The sequence below is a fragment of the Leuciscus leuciscus genome (assembly GCF_965113295.1).
Source record: "Leuciscus leuciscus genome assembly, chromosome: 15".
NCBI lineage: Eukaryota > Metazoa > Chordata > Actinopteri > Cypriniformes > Leuciscidae > Leuciscus > Leuciscus leuciscus.
In genome coordinates this window covers 9,293,492-9,317,842 of record NC_138739.1, presented here as the reverse complement: position 1 = coordinate 9,317,842, position 24,351 = coordinate 9,293,492, and the positions used below count along the sequence as shown (strand labels likewise).

At 35.9% G+C, this 24,351-nt stretch overlaps 2 protein-coding genes and 1 long non-coding RNA gene across 6 annotated transcripts in view; 2 read left to right on the top strand and 1 right to left on the bottom strand.

Moving 5' to 3' along the window:
- The window catches only part of LOC309476063 (uncharacterized protein), a 204,092-nt gene that overhangs the window by 44,310 nt on the left and 135,431 nt on the right, over positions 1-24,351 (top strand). The gene's annotated exons all lie outside the window — the stretch shown is intronic.
- On the top strand, positions 1,868-5,109 carry LOC309476431. The gene is made up of 5 exons (XR_014198141.1): positions 1,868-1,951; positions 2,077-2,144; positions 2,334-2,464; positions 3,101-3,226; positions 4,562-5,109. It is a non-coding gene; the product is annotated as an uncharacterized lncRNA (long non-coding RNA).
- The window catches only part of LOC309476057 (pregnancy-specific glycoprotein 22-like), a 29,143-nt gene continuing 13,505 nt past the window's right edge, over positions 8,714-24,351 (bottom strand). The window contains exons 4-7 of one of the 4 annotated variants that reach the window (XM_082139196.1): positions 14,459-14,776; positions 13,125-13,256; positions 12,503-12,531; positions 8,714-8,902 (exon numbers count right to left, since the gene is read on the bottom strand). In XM_082139196.1, the coding sequence (XP_081995322.1) occupies positions 8,849-8,902; positions 12,503-12,531; positions 13,125-13,256; positions 14,459-14,776 (533 nt within the window). In that variant the 3' untranslated portion in view covers positions 8,714-8,848. Of the gene's footprint in view, positions 8,903-12,043; positions 12,192-12,502; positions 12,532-13,124; positions 13,257-14,458; positions 14,777-24,351 lie in introns of those variants that run through there. The other 3 variants (XM_082139197.1, XM_082139194.1, XM_082139195.1) reach the window with 3 other exon arrangements.

The window sequence follows — 24,351 nt, the reverse complement described above, 5'->3', positions numbered from 1 at the left end:
ATCCTCACACCTCGATCCTCACTCCTCGATCCTCATTCCTCGATCCTCACTCCTCGATCCTCACTCCTCAGCCCTCACCTCTCAGTCCTCACTCCTCAGTCCTCACTCCTCGATCATCACTCCTCGATTCTCATTCCTCGATCCTCATTCCTCGATCCTCACTCCTCGATCATCACTCCTCGATCATCACTCCTCGATCATCACTCCTCGATCATCACTCCTCGATTCTCACTCCTCGATCCTCATTCCTCGATTCTCACTCCTCACTCCTCACTCCTCATTCCTCGATCCTCACTCCTCAGCCCTCACTCCTCAGCCCTCACTTCTTAGTCCTCACTCATCAATCCTCACTCCTCACTCCTCCATTCTCACTCCTCACTCCTGGATCCTCACTCCTTGTTTTGGTTCAATTGATTCGAAGCTTTGAAAAGATTAATTTCTCCCATCACTAATGGCAGGAGAAACACAATGCAACCAGGTAGGGCCTAGTCATTGTATCTGTTAAGTGGCCTATCGAGGGGTTTTCATCCTTCTAATGCCTAATACAAGGAAGGCCGAATTCTACAAGCAGGTTATTTGTGACTTAAATACAAATAACTTAGAAAGGGAAATTAATTCATGCACTTTAACAAAACAGTATTACTGTCTCTCCATTGACAGCTACGCAACTACCACTTTGACACTTCAAAAAGTTCATAAAGAGATCGTAAAGCTAATCCATTAGTAAATATGCCTATATAATATACTGTAGTTTAAAGTCACTGTCCAGTAGAATAGTTATTAAGATATCTATCTATCTATCTATCTAGGTCAGGGTTTCTCAAACTCGGTCCTGGAGGGCCACTGTCCTGCACAGTTTAGCTCCAACCCTGATCAAACACACCTAGCTGTGAGTTTCTAGTGATCCTGAAGACATTGATTAGTTTTCTCAGGTGTGTTTGATCAGGGTTGGAACAAAACTGTGCAGGACTGTGGCCCTCCAGGACCAAGTTTGAGAAACCCTGATCTAGGTCATTTATCTAGGCCATCTATCTATCTATCATAATCATTGTTATGTAACTTGTGGTTTTATGACATATAGAATGGATTTCCTCAAAGTGACGCCCCTGAACATGATGTGGGACAAAAGGAACTGTGATTGGATGCGTTACATGTTGGTCAAACGTCCTCTTGGGTGGACAAATGACCCATTTACTCAAAAACTACTGATAAATGGGTCATTTTCACTGTCACTGTCATTGTTGTGTGTGGTGTACAAAGAATTGGAGTCTGTGTTTTAGTTGCGTACCTCATTATATTGTGTAGATATGTAGTCTCACATAGTATAACACAATATATTGTTTTTTTTACTTACATGTTTTAAAGTAAACCATGTGCTTTAAAAGCATGGCTTATTTCAGTGCTATATTGTTTGAGTAAAATTTACAAACAAAGAGTGAGTGAAATGTACTTGAAACAGAGTATTGCAAAGTAAACTTCAAATGAGTAAGCAGAAATTACTCCAACTCTAACTGGCCAAGGTAAATTTACTTATGCTCTTTGTTAATTTGACCTAACTTAGTTAATTCCATACATGTGACATTTGCTTAAAAAATATGAGTGCAAAAACTTAAGTATATATATATATATATATATATATATATATATATATATATTTTTTTTTTTTTTCAGTGAAGAACTAGACCTTGAACACTGGTCTCGCACGCAAACAGGAACTCAAGACACGCACGAACATTTGACCTCTCTTAATTGTTACTATAAATCTATAACTAAAATGCCAGAAATGATAAAGTTTGATCTTTGTCCAGGACACCCAGATGTTATTGCCTGATATTATGTGTATAAATATGACCCATCTTCATTCAATAGATATGAGAATGTTATGGTGTTACACAGGCTCTGGCTCTTCACCAAATCTTCCTCTGAGATTCTCAACAATTTAACAACCAAAGTGAGTTCTGAATAAATGTTCTTCCTGAAGTATTTTTGTGCTTTGTGTTTAAATGCGTTGAGAATCGCAGTGTGCAGCATATGAGTGCATGCAGACATTTAACTTTTCCTGCTTATTAATTTCAGGTTCATCATGGCAATGCTGAAAAGTTGTCTGCTTCTTTTCATCATCTTCTCTATGGGGAATACAGAAGGTAACCAAGACATTTATTTGAAAAACCCCTTGCTATTTAAAAACATTTTGGAAATGTACAATATTCCATTGACTAATATATGCATGATTAATAAGGGGTTTACAGTGTATAAAGTACACATATTTTCAGCACATAATCACAAAAACATAAAATAAGCTACATAAATAAAAATGTAAACATTATTTCCAGTGAATGTTACAAGAAATGTTAATGGACTGGACACAGTTGATTTAGACAGTAGATGCCCCGCTGGATGGATAAAATTTGGACTCCGATGTTACAAGTACGTTTCTCATCCGGCTAACTGGATCACAGCAGAGGTAATGTGTTACAACAAGATGATTTGGTCACACTTTATATGAGGTGTCTTTAACTACATCTAAAAGACAGATGTAAAGACATGTATGTACACAATAAGTGCAATGTCAAATGATTCATTTGAACTGATAAAAATGATTCTGTGGTGAAGTAAATGCTACAGAAAACAAAAAAAACAAACAAATGTAATTTCTACATGAAAATGTTAGGTCAGGCAAAAAATAAAACAAAGTAAATTACACTGAACAAAATTATAAATGCAACACTTTTGTTTTTGCCCCCATTTTTCATGAGCTGAATTCAAAGATCTAAGAATTTGTCTATCTACACAAAAGGCCTATTTCTCTCAAATATTGTTCACAAGTGAACACTTCTACTTTGCTGATCCATCCACCTCACAGGTGTGGCATATCAAGATGCTGATTAGACAGCATGATTATTGCACAGGTGTGCCTAATAAAAGGCCACTCTAAATTGTGCAGTTTTACTGTACTGGGGGAAAAACTGGTACTGAGCAAATAATCAATCAGAGCAGACTTTGTTTGCAAATGTTTAAAATGTTGTCACTTTTGCTTTATGTTAAAAAAAAATATATATATATATATTGTTTTGACAATAAAAAAAATCTGTCTCTTTAGAGAAACTGTCAAAGTCTTGGTGCGAATCTCGCATCTTTGCATACTACACTGGAAAATGATTTCCTGCTGAGTCTGTTGCCTTCTTCTTCCACAAATACTTGGGTTGGTGCTCATGATGCTGTACAAGTAAGTTCAATTGTGTGTCCTAAAGAGACCTATTTGTTTGCTTAAAGGGACACTTCACCCATTTGCATTAAGCTTTGTATTGTTAGAAACCCAGTCATATATTATAATAAACGTGGATTTTTCATTAATTTTTCCCTGAGATGGGAGAAATAAGGATTTAAGTGTTTTACTTCCTGCTTATTATGACGTAAAAATCATCATTTTGCGTCATAATAAGCAGGAAGTCACATTTCATTGAAAAGTGTAGAGACTACAAACACTAGCTCCTCATTATTCCAGGGGGCGGGACCCGCTCACGCTACAGGCCTATTACAGATCAGTGGGTGGGACTTCACTTTCTGAAACTAAAAGCAATATCCTCCATCTTGTTTGGAAGCTAAGCTAACAGGCACTGTGGAGCAAGCTGTGAAGATATGACAATAGCGGAGGGTAACGTTACTCAATATGATGTAGAAGAAGAGGATTTCGGAAGTCTGATGCTCGAATCAGGTGTTTGTGGCTACCTTTACAAGCCGCATAGCGAAGAGCAGCCGAGGCAGAAGACCTGCCTGTCGCGGACGAGAAGCCCAGACTGGCTCGAGCTGGGGGCGGACTGGTGGCGCCGGTGATCTCACTATGCAACTACGAACCGCTACGAACACAGAGATAGAGTCCGTCTGCTGCAAAGCATTTAAACGATGCCAATTTCTCCTGGACGAAATCTCTGAATCAGACGAGGACACGGACGTTTGTGTTGTGAACCATCCTAGTTTCGCACCGCATCTGACTGAACATCCCGGTAACGTAACCATGCAATAATTCACCACTTCGAAAGAAATACAAATGAGGAGTAATTCATTAATGAGTTCGCCAACTAACTAACGTTAGACATTTTGTGTGAAATGAATTTCAAGCTCCGGTGGTAGCTAGCCTTATGGACGGATGAGTGATTCATATGCGTCAGAGTCTCACTAGTAGCCTTGTTGTTTTCAACTGCGCTCTCTAACTGGTAGGCGCGGCTTGGGAGTGGCCTCCTAGGGCAGCGAAGCAAGTGCATTCTGGGAGTTGTTGTCTTTCATCCACATAAGCCAAAAATACATTTTCTGGCTTTTCTCAGTCTAGAAAGCTCCAAATTCAAAAATAATTTCACATTTCTTCTACATAAATGACCTATTTTAAATACACATTCATCTTTCCAGAGGTGAAGTATCCCTTTAAACAAAAAATTCTGCTTTGAACAGTAAAGGCAAAGTTTCTAATGAAGATAGTTTGACTTCAAATCTGAACTTAATTCGCTTCTTCCTGAAGTCTGACAACAGTAGTGCACTCTTTGTACTCACTCTATTCACTCTTTAGGAAGGACACTGGTTATGGAGTGACGGAACTGTGTTTTTGTATACCCACTGGTGCGCTACAGAACCTAACAATTACCACCCTCCCGAGAACTGTTTGCAGATTACCTGTAAGAATACAGTCTGATTTTTTTAATACTTTCAGTTATAATTTACAATCCAATTTCACATCATACAGTAACATGAAATGACTCATTTGGATTTCACAAAGTGCTTTTCGTTGAATGATCTATTTTATTTTGATTCTAACAACACAGTAATGATCAGAATAACTGATTTCATTATTCCACCTTACAGCTAACCGTTGCTGGATTGATATATCCTGCTCAAGCTTAGTGCCCTATATCTGTGTTAAGGACCTGTGAAACCGTCATGCTGCTCCACGGTTACTTTGATTGAACTACATTTAATAAATTTTTCCAATATTACAAAAATGTTATTCTGAAATCAAATCTCTTCTAACCTTTAATCTCTTTTCCATATCTTCTCTGAAACACTCCTCAAATTACTCAAATTCATGTATGTAAAAATACTATAACGTTGTTATTATAATAAAAAAATTATATTTAATTGAGTTGTAATTTTTAACCAATAATAATAATAATAATACCAGCTGACAGTGCTCTATAGCATTCTCACTCCAATCTAAACTCAAAAGTTGGCAGTCCTGTAGGATGGAGGAGCGAGGAGATGAGGAGGGATATTGAGAAGCACCCTGGGTTCACTGAGATTGAACAAATGTCTATGGTTTTACATGATCTCTGATCAGTTTTATACATTTGTACAGGTTCAATGAGACATTAGTATAATTAAAAGGAATAATAGTAGTTAAAGGTCTCTTATTGTCCTGTTTAGCTGAGCAATCCATGAAACAAACAAAACAAAAATTGATGAAAGAACACATTAGACACTTAATATTTAACGGTATTCGATGATTAGTTAACTGCATTTGATAGGTTTTACTTTCAATAAAGCATTTGCAATGGGTTGTAAAAGCTGTTTTTATCCGTGTTTAGCCTGATTATTTTGTTGCACCACTGTTCTGACCGGGTCCGCCAGCATGTGGTGTTTTGGACACTTCAAAACATTGAATCAATTTGCGAAACATTTGGTTCAATTGATTCGAAGCTTTAAAAAAAGATTAATTTCTCCCATCACTAATGGCAGGAGGAACACAATGCAACAGTTAGGGCCTAGTCATTGTATCTTTTAAGTGGCCTATCGAGGGGTTTTCATCCTTCTAATGCCTAATTACAAGGAAGGCCGAATCCTACAAGCAAGTTATTTGGGACTTACAGTCATGGCCAGAATTAATGGCACCCCTGGTAAATATGATCAAAACTGGCTGTAAAAAAATAAATCTGCATCGTTTATCCTTTTAATTTTTAAATTTTTAAAAAAAATTCTAACCTTTCATTGAAGTAAAATAATTGAAAGTGGGGGGAAATCACATTATGAAATAAATGTTTTTCTCCAAAACACGTTGGCCATAATTATTGGCACCCCTAGAATTTTTTACGAGTAAAATATCTCTGAAGTATATTCCCATTAATATTACCTTTTTTAGCACACCAGGGTGACTAGGAACATGAAATTGTCCAGCTATGACTTCTTGTTTCACAGGAGTTTAAATATGAGGAAACACAAAGGCCAAATTCCCTGAATCATCCATCACAATGAGTAAAACCACAGAATATAGTTCTGATGTGCAGCAAAAGATTGTTGAGCTTCACAAAATAGAAAGTGGCTGTAAGAAAATAGCTAAAGAATTGAAAATCCCCATTTTGACCATCAGGGCAATAATTAAGAAGTTCCAATCAACTAAAGATGTTACGAATCTGCCAAGAAGAGGACGTGTGTCTATATTATCTTAATGTACGGTGAGGATGAAAGTTTGAGTGGCCAAAGACTCTTCAAGGATCACAGATGGAGAATTGCAGAGATTAGTTGAGTCTTGGGGGTAAAAAAAAAAAAAAAAACCTACATCCCCACATGTTGTTTGGGAGGGTTTCAAGAAAAATCCTCCTCGCTCCTCCAGAAACAAACTCAAGCAAATTTAACTTCACCACAACCACTCTCCCTGATGTGTCAATGGTGGCTTTGGCCAGGTGGTGTTAAGTGTAAACCACACTTCATGATGTAACGCCGCTTTGACTGTCGGGTAGAAGTCTGCTGTGGAGCTCACTTCTGTGCGGCTCGACAAACGTGTGCATCGAGTGTGTATATCGGCTCGCGAGCACCCTTCTGAAAACTAAACTGACAAATGGGACACTCTACGGTCTTGTGGGCTTAATGGACATGCGCACCAGATGACCATTGTAAGTCCACAAGAACACATGTAGTGTGCTGTTTGTGACAGGGCCTTAGAGAGTGTGGATTTAGTGTGTGTTAAGTGTACTGCGCTTTGCTGTACACCCACTGTCAATTGGCCAAGACAGCAAGTGTGTGTATTTGGACAGACCTCAAGCATCAGTTCAGCAACTAGTAAGTCAGACTGTAAACACATCCGTTGGCAGAGGGATGTGTGGAGTATCGTTCCAAATGAGTGAACATATAAATCCTTTAGTTTAATGTGAATGTTGTCAGGGTTCTGCTGTGTAGCACGTGCTGTCCTTAAAACACTCTTGTGTGTAGGACTAATTTCTTACGCGTCTAATCCCAAGCCTCTGTTGCTTATTCATTATTCTAAAGTATTTGTGTTTTCCAGACATAGTAAAATTATGCGTAACCGTTTTTGTCCTATTGTTTACTATATTTATTTGCTTGTTCTTTGTCACTGTGGGTTTTGGTTCTTTTGTTGTTGTAAGCTGTAAGGACCTTTGAAAGAACTGAAATCATTTGGTGAAGTGATACGGAACTGTAATGCGGTCAAAATCTGCCTGGAACTACTTTAGCTGTTTCCTTAAATAATTGAAGCCTCAGAACGTTCATCAACCAATCAGATTCAAGCATTCAAGGCCCCGTAATAAATCAAGGTAATTCTGAACAATCTATTCTACTGTGTATTTAGAGCCTGTCAATCAGCATTAGAGCGTCTCCCTCAGGCTGAATTACGCAAATACACTAGACATCTACTAAAGTGTGTCTGCATGTTCAGCGATTATCTAAAACTAGCGGCCAATCATAAACTAGCGCTACGACACAGAATCTGTCTCACCTTAATGTATGGATAGAGCCACTTCTGCCAATAAATGTGAAGAACTTAAAATGATCTGTACTCACCATAGACAGACACATTGAATGTTTTTGATGACAGTTCAGATGCGATTATCTTTACTTCATAGAGTCCAGCATGTTCAGTTCTGATGTTTGTGATGGTCAGAGATCCAGTTTGATGATCCAGCTTCAGTCTGTCTCTGAATCTCCCATCAGGAACATCATCATATGTGGAGAAGATTCCAGAATCTCTGTTTATTTTAGCTATCAGAGACTCTTCTGCTCCAAACTTCCACAGTATGTCATCATGTGTGTGTATTTCAGTAACATCAGTGTGTAGAAGCACAGATTCTCCCTCCATGACTGACACTGACTGTGTTTCATTTGTTTCAACAGCAAACACACCTGAAGAACATGAACAAGAACTGATTAAGTCTTCTGTTGGTTTACAAAGCCTAACGTTCAGTTTTATAATATTTAATGTGAACTGATACAAAATGTGAAGAGAAATGCAAATTCATTATGAGACAGCAGATCTCTCAATAATAATACTGACTTGATTTACCTGTGAAAAACTGCAAATCATCTTAGCTTGTTCCAGACACTTACCAGTCAGACGCCGCCAACACAAACTGAACAAAACAAGCGTCTGAAACATTTTCTTCAGATGATCTAATAAAATCATCCGGCAAAAACAATCAAGCTGTTCATCTGATGTGTGAATCCTTCCTCGACAGAGTTTGACCCTCCTAGCTTACACACACACACACACACACACACTCTCTCTCTCTCTCTCTCTCTCTCTCTCTCTCTCTCTCTCTCTCTCTCTCTCTCTCTCTCTCTCTCTCTCTCTCTCTCTCTCTCTCTCTCTCTCTCTCTCTCTCTCTCTCTCTCTCTCTCTCTCTCTCTCTCACACACACACACACACACACACACACACACACACACACACACACACACACACACACACAGAAACTTTATAGTTACATTATTTTCTTATTAAGACTTTAAATGTTCTTGTTCATAGAAAACATAATTTATTTTTGTCATCTAATACTGATAAAGTTGGATATTGGAATATTGTATACATTTTCTTCATGGTAAAATATAGTGTAATGGTTCCTCTTCTTCTGAGTCAGAATGAAACCGGCTGTGGTTTGATCTCCTTAGAAACGGTTTGATCTGTTGGCTGGACAAAGACAGAGTGATCATTTATGAATATAGTTTGATAATATTCTTCCTCTCCTGCTATTTATGAACATCACAGTCTGACTTCAGCTAACAGTGAAATCAACAGTAACACTTTATAAGACTGTTCCGTCATTAATGAATAACTACACAGGAACAAATGAGTAATTTAACACTTATAACAAATTTACTTATAATGAATTTTACTATTAATAATTAATGAATTAGTAAGTAAGTAATATCGCTCAGTTGAATGAGGTAGTTCACTATTATCTAATCAATAACAATTTTTTTTACATTCCTCCCAAGGGACTACTAAGAACTACTATATACAGGTTCATAATTAACATGAATAATGTATAATATATAATTAATTCTAAAGTGAAGATCATGGTAACCCATTAGTAATGACTCGAGTATTACCAAATCCATCGGAAGGAATTAGGCTTCTACTATCAAAAATCACTGAGTTGTTGTTAGATACTGCAAGTTTAATCTTCTAGATCAGTCGAATTCACAAATGAATGTTATTTATTGTGAACCAGTTGATTTAAAAGAACCAGTTCTAAAGATTCACTCACAAAACAGAGATCTTGATTTGATACTTAATAAAGTTAAACAGTTTCTTTTAATGACAAGCTCCTTCCTACACCAAATACGAACATGTTTTCTATCATGTCTGTCTATGAGAGACAGTGGAGCCAGTCTGAGCGTCAATGGCGAGGAAAGAGTTAAAGACCTGTGGTAGAAATCAAGCTTTTAATGTTGTTTATATGTCTATGTGGTGCTTTTGATATGATTTAAGACAAATCATGTGCAAATTCATGAGTCAACACCATTCCTGAGTTTTTTCTTCTTAAAAAACAGTCTCAAAAACACAGTTTGGGAAATGCATTCATGATGTACTCGATTATATTATATATCATTATATACATTTTGAACACAAAAAAGTTTCGGACTGCAGCTTTAACCTTGTAAACCGTAAGTTATAAATGTTATTAAATTACCATTAAGCTCATTCTTCTTTGTCTAATAGATACTGCTAATTAACATTTTTTAATTATTATTAAAATAAAATGTTCATCAAAATATTATTTTTGACCCACTGCAAGATTTTCTGAAGTTCACAGCCAAATCATTACTATTTTTACAAACGTACTGCCTAAATTTTGCATAACAGCATCATAAAATTAATTTTTAAATATCCAAAAGATTATAATAAAAGACTTCAGCCGTTATAAGTGAATCAGATCTGTTTTAATTGCACTTATGAACATACACATATATTTAGATTTCTTTACTATTTTCCAGAAAATAATATAGTTTATCTGTGCTTCAAAGCACGTTTTCCTTGACGGATGCAAAGTTAAAAAAAAAAAAAAAGAAAAGAAAAAGAAAGGTCTGTATTCATCTACGGTTCAGGCTTTTGTGAAGAGTTTGGCATATTATACTTTAGCTATGACACTGAAATGACTTTTCTGAAAACATTTATAACAACAGAAACGATGATGAACACTTCTAAATCCTGCCGGCATAAATACATAAATAATTACATATCAACAGTGGACAATCACAGCAAAACCTTCTTTAAGAATAGAACTAAAAGAGACATGAAATGGAGAAAACATTTATAATGAAGAGATGATATGAATAATGAATAATTAACGTTAACAGTAAAAAATTTAAATTAAAATAAAAAAAAAGATTAGCATGCCATCTCAAATGCTTCATAAAACATGTTTCAAGACATTTGTTAAAAAAAAATAAAAGCAATTAACCTTTTGCACATTTAACAAAGACAAAAACGTGCTTTATGATACAAAATGCATATTGTTGTTTAACCAGTACACATATCTGTGAAATATGCTCAATACCAGTAGAAGGCTCATGCAAAAAAATACATTACATAAACTCATATTAGGCATTTTGTTGCTTTTCTCCAGCGTCTTTCAGTGCAGTTTAACAGGTTCAGTTCCTGAGATTCAGAGTTTGGTCAAGGACACAATGGTGATATTTCATGGATCAACCCTTGCAGGATTTGAATCTTTTACACTTTAACCACAAAGATACGACACCACAAACAAAGTGCTTCATGAACTTAAACATTTTCTGCTGAAAACACCAGTTTAGTGTAACATTAATGTTAGAAATAACGTCATACTGGTGATTTCTTCAGATGTTCCTCTGTAGTGTTATCAAGATGCCAATGCTAAAATTGTAAGTATAACATTACCAGTTATAAATGAATATAAACATAAGCAGAAAAAAAAATAATAATAAAAACATCCAGGTCTTGCAGTGTAAATTCTGCCGTTATTAAAGTCCCACTGAAGGGCCTTGGAACGCACAGGTTTGTTTGATGAGTTGACGTAACTTCCACTAAGAAACAGGAGCTCTAAACTGTAGCCATTTCATTCTTAATTACCGTTCAGTTGAAAAACAGAATAAAAACTAAATAAAACTCAATCGTTTGAGTAAGCGAACACACATCTCCAACACATACTGCTCCCTGACGTGTCAACGGTGGCTTTGGCCAGGTGGTGTTTATAACATGGGGGCGGAGCTTTAGATTCTAGAGAGCGTTTGATTGGACAGAAGATATGATGAGAAGCTAAAGTCTGCGGTGATGTCATAAAAATCCGTGATCGATTTTAGCAGAAGTGAGAGACTGTAAGTTTTGAAAGCTTATATCTCCTAAATGCAAATTTTGCCATTCTTCCGGAGCGCATTAACTTATTCATAAACTTAAGGCTAACATATTCATACTGAAAGCTAAAAACCTCAATTATGATTTCAGGGGGTCTTTACAGATGAAATCACGTCCTGACCGTTTCTGTCCAAATCAATTTAGCAGCTTTAATAAACATTTAAATACCCTGAAAATCCTCAAGCGCTCTTTGTACTATTGGAGGTAATGTTGTCCTTTGTTTCTTACTAATTAACCGTTTGCCTTTTCTGAAGCAATGTTTGCATATTTTAAAATATATTTAGGCTACTTATTTAAATAACTAATAAATGAACTATTTTGAATTAGTTAAAATTGGTGTCAAGGTGAAATGTCTCTAGTATTGGTGCCAACTAAAGAAATCTTGGTATCGTGACACTCTTTCTCTGTGAGCGATGTGAGTTTCTTCTCTTCAAGTTCTTTTAATGAAAGTATCAAAACAATAGTGTTATGTGGGCGTCTCATTGGCCGCCTCAGCCTCAGTCTGATTAAGGTTCGAGTCTCTGAGATTCTTCATCAGAAAAGCGTCTCTCTGATCAGGGGACGAGTCTTCAGCTCCACTTTCCTGTATATAAAAAAAACACAGATAAACAGAAAGAAAAAGAAATAAACCGGATTGATGTTTGAGTTACACAAAGGCTTGGAATTGCAAAAAATAACTAAATATCTTAAAATGTAGGATGTTTCTCTTCACATTTATAATAATAATTCATGTTTCCTAAACAACCTGCACATTTAAATGCTTGAAATATTATTTAAATAAATTACTCTAAGTATATAATAATATAAAATGTAAATCACACACAAACATTTAATCAGCGCACAGATGTGAATCTGTTTTGCAGTCAGACAGATTCAGTTGATGTAGTTTCTCACCTGATTATCGCGCTCCGTCCTGTTCGCTTCTGGAGGAAAAACAACAAACTCTATTAAACACTTTACTTTGGTTAGAGTAAAATATTGATAATTCTCACATCTTTTAAAGATGTTTTTAAATCTCATATTTCCATCTTATTAAATCATTTGTATGTTACACTCACCGTTTCTTTTTGATCTGCACTTGTAACAGTAAATCACAGCAACAATCAGAAGATGAACAGGAAAAGCAACAATCTGAAAAATAACAGTAACGGCTGCATATATTCCTCGCCGGAATGGATCTGGATCTGGATCTGGATCTGGATCTGGAAGAGTTAAAGACAGACAGTCATTGTTTGTTGTCAAAGTAACTTATAAATGAACTTCAACAATATTTTTGTCTGATATCTATTTCTACACGTGTGTGTCTACTTTGGTCATCAGTTGTATGATGATGATTTAACTGGTCAATGGCTCCATCTTGTGTGTTTTTGAAGAACTAGCAGCTAAAACACTATTTAAAGACTATTTATACTTTAGTTAGAGTAAAAAAATGAAAATTCTCACATCTTTTAAGGATCTCATCTCATATTAAATCTCATATTTCCATCTTATTAAATCATTTGTATGTTACACTCACCGTTCCTTCTTGCTCTGCGCTTGTAACAGTAAATCACAGCAACAATCAGAAGAAGAACAGCAACAGCAACAGCTGCATATATTTCTATCCAGAATAGAGTCAGACCTGGACCTGGATCTGGACCTGGAAGAGCTAAAGACAGACAGTCATTGTTATTTACAAAGTGACTGATAATTCAAAAGTATTTTTGTCTGATATTTATTTCTACACGTGTCTACTTTGGTCATCAGTTGTATGATGTTGACTTAACTGGTAAACTGTGAGATCAACTGGAGACACCAGCACAGAAACACTGACTATTTATACATTCATTTTTCATCTTAATAACATTAGTTAATAACTTTTTTTTGCATGTGAATAATTCTTTTGTCAAACAGAGCTCAATGAAAACATTTACTGGGTTGATATAAACATTTTATGAACATATTTTTTTGTTAACTTTAAACCCACTGCACTTTGGATTCTTGGTGAACTAAAAAATAAATAGATGTATTTAAATTGATGATAATAAAAGGTGATAAGAGATGATATTGACCAGAACAAAACAGTTAAACTACCACCAATAGAAAAACTAGTTTATTTTTAAATCATAAAGCACTGAATTTAAAGTTAAAGCTATAAATTACAGTTTAAGAGTAAATGTGTTTTTCTACACTACCAGTCCATAGTTTTGGTAAGATTTTTAATAATTTTGAAGTAAGACTCTTCTGCTCACCAAGGTTGCATTAATTTGGTTAAAAACATATATATATATATATATATATATATATTATTATGGCAGTTTAAAATATCTGTTTTCTATTTTAATATGTTTCAAAGTGTAATTTATTCCTGTGATCAAAGCTGAATTTTCAGCATCATTACTCCAGTCTTCAGTGTCACATGATCCTTCAGAAATCATTCTGATATGATGATTTGATGCTCAAGAAACATTTCTCATTATTATAAATGTTGAAAACAGTGATTTACATTTTTATTTTAACGAATGGAAAGTTCAAAAGAACAGCGTTTATTTGAAATTAATAACACATAGAAACAAAAACACATAGAAAACACATACAAAAATAGCTGTTTTACATTGCAATAATATTTCACAATATTACTGTTTTTTGTTTTGTTTTGTTTTGATCAAATAAATGCAGCCTTGGTGAGCGGAAGAGATTACTTTCAAAAACATTAAAAATCTTACTGATCCAAAACTTTTCTCTGGTGGTGTAGATGCTGTGTTTCAAATAAATATAGGAAAAGAAAAAGAGAAAACACTCCTGAATGTCACTGCAAAAGTATTAAACACAAGACTTGTACAAGACTTGCTTTTAAACATGAAAACTCACCATGAACAGAAAAACTGAAGATCTTTACACTGATTCTGCTGTTGATGATCACTAGTGTATATTCTCCAGAGTCTGTGTTTCTGGTGTTCATGATGCTCAGAGATCCAGTCTGATGATCCAGCTTCAGTCTGTCTCTGAATCTCTCTTTACACTGAACATCTGTACAGATCTCACGCTGACCTCCAGTGATTAGAGCGATACGAATGTCATTATAAAACCATATAATCAGTTCTTGTTGGTTTGTTTGAACACCAGTGTTTAGAGGGACTGAATCTTCCTCCTTCACTGACACTTCTTGTGTATCAACACCTGACACACCTGGAGAAGAAACAATTAACATTAGTCAAACAAATGCATAATAGTGCTTTGAAAATGCTTTCTTACATATCATATAGATTGTGAGTAGAGAGATATGTCTAAATTCACGGTGAACATTCACTTCATGAACATCATACAACCATGAATATTATGATACTCCAGTAAATTGTGCCATTTCCCAAAACATTAAGATACAAGGGAAGAATAAAATGTTTTATTGTTATTATTTTACAGTTTTAATCTTACACTAAAATAACACTTTTATTCCCCCACAGTGACTCACACTAGTAACAACTGATGACATCACGGCTTGATCTTTGCTTGACCAATCAGCAGAAAGAGGCGCTTTATTCCCGCCGTGTAGAGATGGAAAAATACAACGTGTTTATCCAGTTTGGTTTTACTGTTTTTCCATTTGGCGGATAACAACAAAGTTTGATGAAAATACAAACAAAAATATGAAGATTTTTTTTTTGCAGTTTCTTTATGTTCATGAGAAGGATCGAATATGTGATAAATGAACGATTTCTTTGTTTTTCTGTTTAAGACAAAAATGAGAAAACTAATTATCTGAAGATACACGGACTAATAAATAATAGATGCATTGAAATGTGTGGATGATATGATGAGAAACTGACATCTTCACCAGAACTAAACAGTTAAACTACCACCAATAGAAGAACAAGCCTACGCTTTTAAATCATAAAGCACTGAATATGAAGTTAAAGATATAAATTACACTTTAAGAATAAATGTGTTTTTGTAGAAATTATCTTTATGCTGTGTGTGAATTAATATACAGGTAAAGACAAAACACTCCTGAATGTCACTGCAAAAGTATTAAACACATTAATGATGTGATTTAAATGGACAAGACTTGCTTTTAAACATGAAGACTCACCAGTAACAGAAACATGATGAGAAACTGACATCTTCACCAGAACAAAACAGTTAAACAATAGAAAAACAAGTACACTTTTAAATCATAATGGTCCGTGTACTTTTTGATCATTTCATTTCCTGTTTGGAATGGAATAACGAGAAATGAAAACCAGCTCGTTTATTCGTTTTTTAGTTTAGTTTAAAAAACGAAAAATGAGATTTTGGCTTGATTTTTCATTTTTCGTTTGTGGTTTACAAGTCGGTTTATGGGTTCGATATTTCATTTGAACACGTGGGCGGCGCTGAAACGCCCCTTTCATCTGATTGGTCAAAACGCTCTGCCTTCAGTAAGCTACTAGCTTTTCTTTCTGTCAGGCAGAATAAGAGTCAGTACGAGTACGGCACTGACAAATGCACTTTTTCTCACTGTTAACAATATTTGAAGCAGAAATATGTTGCTGGTCACGTAATTCGTGTTGCTGCTGCAAGCGACCCCAATAATGTAAGCCACAGTATATGACAGACAGATTAGTTTAGCATGATGTATTTCCCATTGATAAATACAGTGCAAATAGTTCAAATATCTCTTTGGATAAAAGTCAATAATAGGCTGAACTGTACCATGATAATATGTCCGTAACATTAGATGTCCATAGATGACCTACCCATAACTGTTACATTAGAGTTAGGGGATCACACAGTTTGTACAGTATAAAAATCATTTTGTCTAAAGTTCCCATTAAACATGAAAACCCAACAACCCAATGGGAATATATCCTTGTTGTGTAAAACATCCAGAGGTGGACAGTAACAAAGTACATTTACTTGAGTACTGTAATTAAGTACACTTTTTGTGTATCTGTAATCTTTGCTTGATTTTACTGTACTTGAAACTGATTTTCATTTTCAACGTTGGGTTTGGTCTTCTAAATGCGAATTGTGTCATTGTTTTGGTGCACACTAGCTTATAGATAACAGTAAGGCTAACATATTAAATATTCATATTCATTAAATCACATATTCATACTAAAAGCCAAAAAACTGAAAAATATGGCACTATTTGAGGGAACAGACATTTGTGTGAAAGAAACCATTGTGGACGTTATTGAGTGCACTTATTAAATCTCACATTCAATCCCACGACTGGAACTGTGTTCTAGAAATAAATTTGATACTGTTATGAGGGTAGGAAGGCAGGCATAGTTTCAGACGCATAAGGTACTGTATTACACACAACAATGCAACAATAATAAAACAATGCATCGACATTTACTTTTGATACTTAAGTACTTTTAAAAACGAGTACTTCTGTACTTTTACTTAAGTAAAAATCAGTCTTTACAACTTTTACTTGTAACGGAGTAATATTTGATCAGTATTATCTGTACTTTCACTCAAGTAAGGAAGTTGTGTAGCCTACTTTGTCCACCTCTGAAAACATCTATTCATAATCTGTGATTACACAATTCCAATACGAACAGCACCGTGAGGTGTCTGGAATAAGTCTGTAATGATCAATCCGCATTTTTAAGCCATTAATTTTACAATAGGCTCATATTCAAAATGTCCTTCTCGTATAACGCCACCGACCGCACAAATGGGCTTCCTTTGTGAAATATAGCAGACCACCGTTTTAAATAACAGTTTAAAAAAGGTGATCTGCTATTTTTCTCAAAATAAGCTCAGTCAGTCAGATAGATAGATAGAGTAAAAATAGATTGGCGAGTAAAAATAGAGTTTGTGTTGCTGAATCATTTTTTTTTTCTAGTAGGCTACATCTTAAAATATAGAGCTCATGACAAATAAAAGTTCCAGATGGACAAACATTAAATGCAAAAACCAGTGTGAATAACAATATCTTAAAATAAACTAGAGAGTGGATACACAGATATGGCCTATTTATGAATGAAATTCATGCATTTATTTGTCATTTAAGCTGATGCAAACAGGGAAAGAGAGTAGAAAAGACTTATTATCCTGTCGCCCCCTCTAGTGGACAGCATTAAGTATTACGGCCTTCATTGCCCAGATAAAGTCAATGGATTTTTTGGGAAAGTAAGTCTGACCAGTTAGAAAAAATATAAGCAGGTCAGACCAGTTTTAAAGGGATAGTTCACTTTGAAATAAATTTTTGATATGTTTTAGCTTACCTCAAGGGCATCCAAGATGTAGGTGTCTTTGTTTCCGCAGTAGTTTCAATTTTTATATTTTTAGGTCAAACCGTTCTTGTCTGTCAGTCATATAATGCAGGTCGATGGTCACTGGCTCAAAACACAAGCACAGAGTCCAAATTAAAACAATTCAATTTTAATGAATGCATTTCTCGCTGATTACCCCCTGGCATGTTTAGGCCTAACAACATATAATTGTGGATTTAGTTAAACATCTGAATTTACAATATTTGTTACAAAAATTAAAACACAAGGAAATACAATTTGTCTTTTTATCTTCAGTCTCAAAAAAATTTGAAAATAAAATCATAAATATTACATCTGTAGTTGAACTTATGAATTTGTAGTTGGACACATGAACAGTAAGTAGCCTAGATGTTTGTTTTAAAGCAAGTTTTGTGTAAAATCCTCTTTAAAACAAGTCCATTACGGGGTTGAGAATAATCTGAAAAACACTAATATTAATAAAAGATTTTAAATGCCAGAGGTGAGAAAATACAAATTTTTTTTGGGGGGGGGGGGGGGTTAATATGTGGGCTATTTAGAAAATGATTTATATGTAAAAAAAATAAAAAAAATAAATCCAAGTTGAAATATTACCGAATCCCAGGAATGAACCTTATATTTAGATTGTTTAGAATAGCTGATCAGAGAGGTAAAATTACTTAACATATTAGTTCAGAAAAATAAAATGATTAGATAATGTTGTATTATTGTAAATATAAATAAACAGAAAAATCTAAACTCTGATACCTGAAACTTGCATCCAGAAAAGTTTTACGAGTTCTCAGATCCTCCAGAAAAGTTGAAGTTGACACAATGTGAATATGTTTTTAAAGTGTGTTTCTAGTTTGTTCCAGAAGTGACTGTTAAAGTCTCTCATATTTACAGTCTTAAATCACACACCGTGTAAAATATGAAACAGTAATAATGTGAAAACCTTCAGGGTTTGAATGTTTCTAAGAATTTAAGACATAAATATAAGAAAAATTTAATTATTCTCACAATAATAAAATCATTTATTTTATGGTCAAATTGTCCATTATAACTTTTTACATTATAATCACAGAAAATCTATATAAAGCTCTATACAAAAATAATTTATAAATATTAAATATTTGATGTTTTACACATCATGTGACCATCAACCATGTGATTGTGTCATTTAATTATTGAAATTAACTAAGCAAAACCTTTAAGTGTGTGTGTAGTTCAGTGTGACGTGTTGAAGGTGTTTACTGAAATATAATAATAATAATAAACTTATTTTTGATCAGATATTTGCCAAGGCAACATTTTGTTTAGTTTGTTAAAGTACTAAAACTGTATAAATGTATAAATAAAAATGTATGAAACTATAGACAAATATACATAAAAAAAAAAAAAAAAAAAAAAAAAAAATATATATATATATATATATATATATATATATATAAAAAGACAAAATCAAAATTACTAAAACTTTAACTAAATAAAATGACCACAAAAAAAGAAATCTAATTAAAAATCTAATTAAAAAATGATTAACAATTATATTTTATTAATAACTATATTATATACTATATTAAATATATGAATAATAATGATGTAAAAAAATACTAGCACAATCTTTTCACTGAAAATATATATTGCTTAAATAATGATCATTTATAACAATGAAATAGTTTATTTCAAATGTTGCATTTATTCACATTCTGTTATTAAAAGCTTACAGTACAAACATGCAAATAAGAGTAAAAGTGACATTTCAGATTCTGAGTTGTAATGAACTAAATAAAGCAGCTCTGGCTGAATCACAACACAAACATTGTTTTGAAGCCAAATAATGTGTATAAGTTTGTATACACTTTGCACATTGTATTATGCAAATACAGTACATTGATAACAAGTCAAGTAAAAACTGACAGTACAAGATGTGTAGTGCAGATCTTCTTCATATTTGTGCATTTAATACATTTGTAGATTAAACTAGATTAAAAAGTTCGTCGAGACAAACTTTAAGTTGGCTTGAGAAAGCCGGACCAGTAAGTTTGAATAATTTTAAAATAATTTGGAGTTTAAATTAGTTTGAAGTTTAAAGTAGTTTAAAGTTTAAATTAGTTTAAAGTTTAAAGTAGTTTAAAGTTTAAATTAGTTTGAAGTTTAAATTAGCTTAAAGTTTAAAGTAGTTTAAAGTTAAAAAGTTGTTGGGGGTTTTCTAGTAGGTTGCTAGGGTGTTCTGGGTGGTTGTTAGGGTGGTGCTAGGCGGTTGCTAGGGTGTTCTGGGTGGTTGCTATGCTGTTGCTAGGTGGTTGCTAGGGTATTCTGGTTGGTTGCTAGGGTGTTGCTAGGCGGTTGCTAGGGTGTTCTGGGTGGTTGCTAGGGTGTTGCTAGGGTGTTCTGGGTGGTTGCTATGGTGTTGCTAGGCAGTTGCTAAGGTATTTTGGGTGGTTGCTAGGCGGTTGCTAGGGTGTTGCTAGGGTTTTCTGGGTGGTTGCTAGGCGGTTGCTAGGGTGTTTTGGGTGGTTGCTAGGCGGTTGCTAGGGTGTTCTGGGTGGTTGCTAGGCGGTTGCTAAGTCTTCCGGGTGGTTACTATGGTGTTGCTAGGCGGTTGCTAGGGTATTCTGGGTGGTTGCTAGGCAGTTGCTAGGGTGTTCTGGGTGGTTGCTATGCTGTTGCTAGGCGGTTGCTAGGGTGTTCTGGTGTTACTAGGTGGTTGGTAGTTGTCACAGATGGTTACTATGGAGTCTTTATAGAGTTCTTAGCACGATCTTGGCATAATTTAGCACTTAACTAATTGCTATTAGCATGTAGCTATTCACGGCTAGCATGTGTAGTATGTTGGAAGTGCTGTTTGCTAGCATGAGTCAAAAGAGCCAAACCTCATCTCTGTACGATGTTCTGATACAGAGATATAGGTCTTGCAAAATGGTTGCTAGGGTACTCAAGTTTGGTTGCTATGGAGTTGCTTGGGAGCTGGGAGCTTTAAGTGTAAGAAGTTTAAAGTGGTTTGAAGTTTAAAGTAGTTTACAGTAGTTTGAAGTTTATGACAGATAGATAGATAAATAAGTTAGATACACACACACACACACACACACACACACACACACACACACACACACACACTAACTCGCTCACACACTCACTCAGACACGCACACGCACACGCACACTAACTCGCTCACACTCACTCAGACACACACACGCATACTCAAGAGTTTATGAGTTTAGAGTTTATAAGTGTATAAATTGATGAGTTTACAAGTGTATGAGTTTTTGAGTTTAGAGTTTATGGGCCCTATTTTAACGATCTGAAACGCAAGTGTCAAAGCGCAAGTAACTTTGTGGGCGGGTCTTGGCGCTGTTGCTATTTTCCCGGCGGGATAAATGACTCTTGCGCCCAGCGCAAATCTAAAATGGGTTGGTCTGAAGTAGCTTCATTATTCATAGGTGTGGTTTGGGCGTAACGTGAAATAAACCAATCAGAGCGTCATCTCACATTCCCTTTAAGAGCAGACGCGCTTGTTCAAAAGCGGATTCCTATTGTAACGGCGGATTTGCCATGCGCGCGCCAGGAGCGGTTCACAGCCAAGGAGAGCAACGCTCTCGTCAGGGACGTTGGGGATGGAGAAACCCACCCAAATTAACTTCGGTTAAAAAGGCGTATGATAATTTGGGTAAATGTGTAAGATAGATGTATGCTTTTAGAATAAATAGTCTATCTATCTATCTATCTATCTATCTATCTATCTATCTATCTATCTATCTATCTATCGTAATAATGTATGATTTGCAAAAATGAAAACTGCTGCTTCTGTGTAGATGAGAGAAAGTGCATGCGCGTTATGCACACTCTACATTGATTATGGCCTAGCATGCGCCCTTAAAATAGCATATGAATAACATGCGCAACGCGCCACTGACTTTAAACTATTTTTTCCTGGTTAGTGGCGCAATTGTTTTCTAAACCTGCAAAATAGCATGAAGGAACGTTTGCGGCGGAACACGCCTCCTTTTTTGCGCTGAACCGCCCAGGGAGCGCAAGTTCATTCCCTAGTTTAGTGACGTGCTTCTGTGGAGGGAAAAGCGCGCTTTGCGCGGGTGCAAAATAGGAATGATACATGCGTCGGTGTATAAAATCAATTGCGCTGGGTGCAAGATAGGGCCTATAGTGTTAAATGTTGATTTGAGTGTTTCCATCTTCCTAAATATCATAAAGCATTTGTTCTATGGATGTATAAAGATAAGTAGGTTATTGTTGAACTGAATAATAATGAAGTAACTACAGTGAATAAGCGCCGCTGAGTGTTTCCATTATAATGAGTCTCTATCAGAATCTTCACTTCAGAAACACTGAACTCCTTCTCAACCTTCAACAAACATATAATCCATCGTCTCAAGCAAGGCACTTCTTATAATAAGCATGATAAATGATAAATGTTAATCTATTCCAGGTTTATAAGCTGGAACTGTCAGATATTGTAAGTAACGTTTATCTAAATGTCCTAAATTATATGTGCTTCCAGTAACAGGTTGGTTATTATTTCCATGTAAATTGTGAAAAGGGGGTATGATTAATAAGTAAAGTATTTCAGGTTAAAGCTGAACAGCGGAAGTGTGCTTTTGCTGATTCACCTCAATGCGAATAATGTTGCAGATTCACAATGATCCTGTTGGGATTCTCTCAGATCACGTGATCTTTCTCCGTCCGTGAGATTACAGGTCCATCCAATTGCAGATTGTTAAAGAGAGAGAAATGAACAGCAGTAACTGTCACAGAACCTCATGAAATCAGCAAATCTTCCATCAATCAGTGAATAATATTCAAATACTCCAAAAGACATGGAAAGGCAGAGGAATCAGCATACACACCAAGACGCGCTTGTATAAAGCACTGATCCAGCCAATAGCGCTATACGGCTGTGAAACTTGGACCCTTAAAAAAGCGGAAGAGAAAAAACTCCTTGTATTCGAAATGGCAGCCCTAAGGAAGATACTCCGGGTTAGCAGATTAGACAAAATCCGTAACGAGATAATACGACAGCGTACGGGGTGCCATCAAACGATTGTGCAAGTAGTACATGAGAGGCAGCATAGGTGGCTAGGGCATGTGCTGAGAATGAACGAAGAGCGTATAGCGAGGACGGTATTACAAGGAAAAGTAGATGGTAAAAGAAAACAAGGAAAACCGAATGCCACATGGATAAGATCGATCGAATATCGGACAAGTATGAGTTTACACCAAGCATCAATTGTGGCATGGGACAGAAATATTTGGAGAGAACTAGGTGAACGTATTGGAGCCCACGTCGGACTCACTAGCTGAGTGCTGATAAGGCGTAGAAGAAGAAGAAGAAGATTCAAATATTGAAGTATTTTGAGAGCGTATGGAGATCGACTCGATTACAGCAATTGCTTCATGGAAGTGGGCGGAGCTAAAGAGATATTCTGACACGTTTGGCTTGTTTCGACTCCCTGATTGGTGGAATATTTTCTGTACAGCATCATGGGTAATGTAGTTTTACCATAACAAATGCCATGGTTAAACATGATTATTGTGAAAATAAGTTGAAATAACGCAGACTGACGGCTTCAACAATAGCAAATATCATAACTGTAGCTCACATAGGGCTGTATTTTAAAGGTTTACAAACTATCATTAATCCGTGGAAATTATTTCTTAAACCTTGGGAACAGTTTAAGAATTTGTGACTACGGTTTATAAACGGTTTATTTTCTCCCAGAGGTGACTTCCCAGGCTGACTTCTCACTCACTTCCAGGGCTAGGATTAGCATGAAGGATGCAGCACTCTTTACATTTTAACGGTGTGTTGTCACCCTAAAAGTCGAAGGGTTTTTACACGTATCTATTTCCCTTATTTTTTTGTTCTGTTAGTTGTTTAAATTTTTTGCCAAATTTTACACAGATGCAGATTACCATGCCGTGCTGTGTGGCATTACCACTGCCCTCACTGTTCACGGACCGTTATAAGAAGAGTGGACATGGAAAGGCATTTGGTCTTGTGTTATAATCAACTGATCTCACAGTCTATGCAGCCTGACCCGCCTTGTGCCCCTCCATCAGCCGAGCCTGACCCGCCTCGTGCCACTCCATCAGCCGAGCCTGACCCGCCTCGTGCCACTCCATCAGCCGAGCCTGACCCGCCTCGTGCCACTCCGTCAGCCGAGCCTGACCCGCCTCGTGCCACTCCGTCAGCCGAGCCTGACCCGCCTCGTGCCACTCCATCATCCGAGTCTGACCCGCCTCGTGCCACTCCATCAGCCGAGTCTCACAACATCACTCAGGCCTGTCATCTGCAGAGTGTTACTGTCGATGAGACAAATGGCATATTTTCTGTGCAAAAAACTGGAAATGGGTTTTCTGTGCCAGTCCATGTCCAGAGAAAAACATGGGGGAAAATACATCAAGTTATATGTGAGCTAGAGGAATGTGTGCAGTATCAGTTGTTGGCTCAGCGGAGTGGATTAAGCTACAGTTTGTGCTCTCACATTCGCTCTGTAGACTACTGTAGCGAGATCGCTG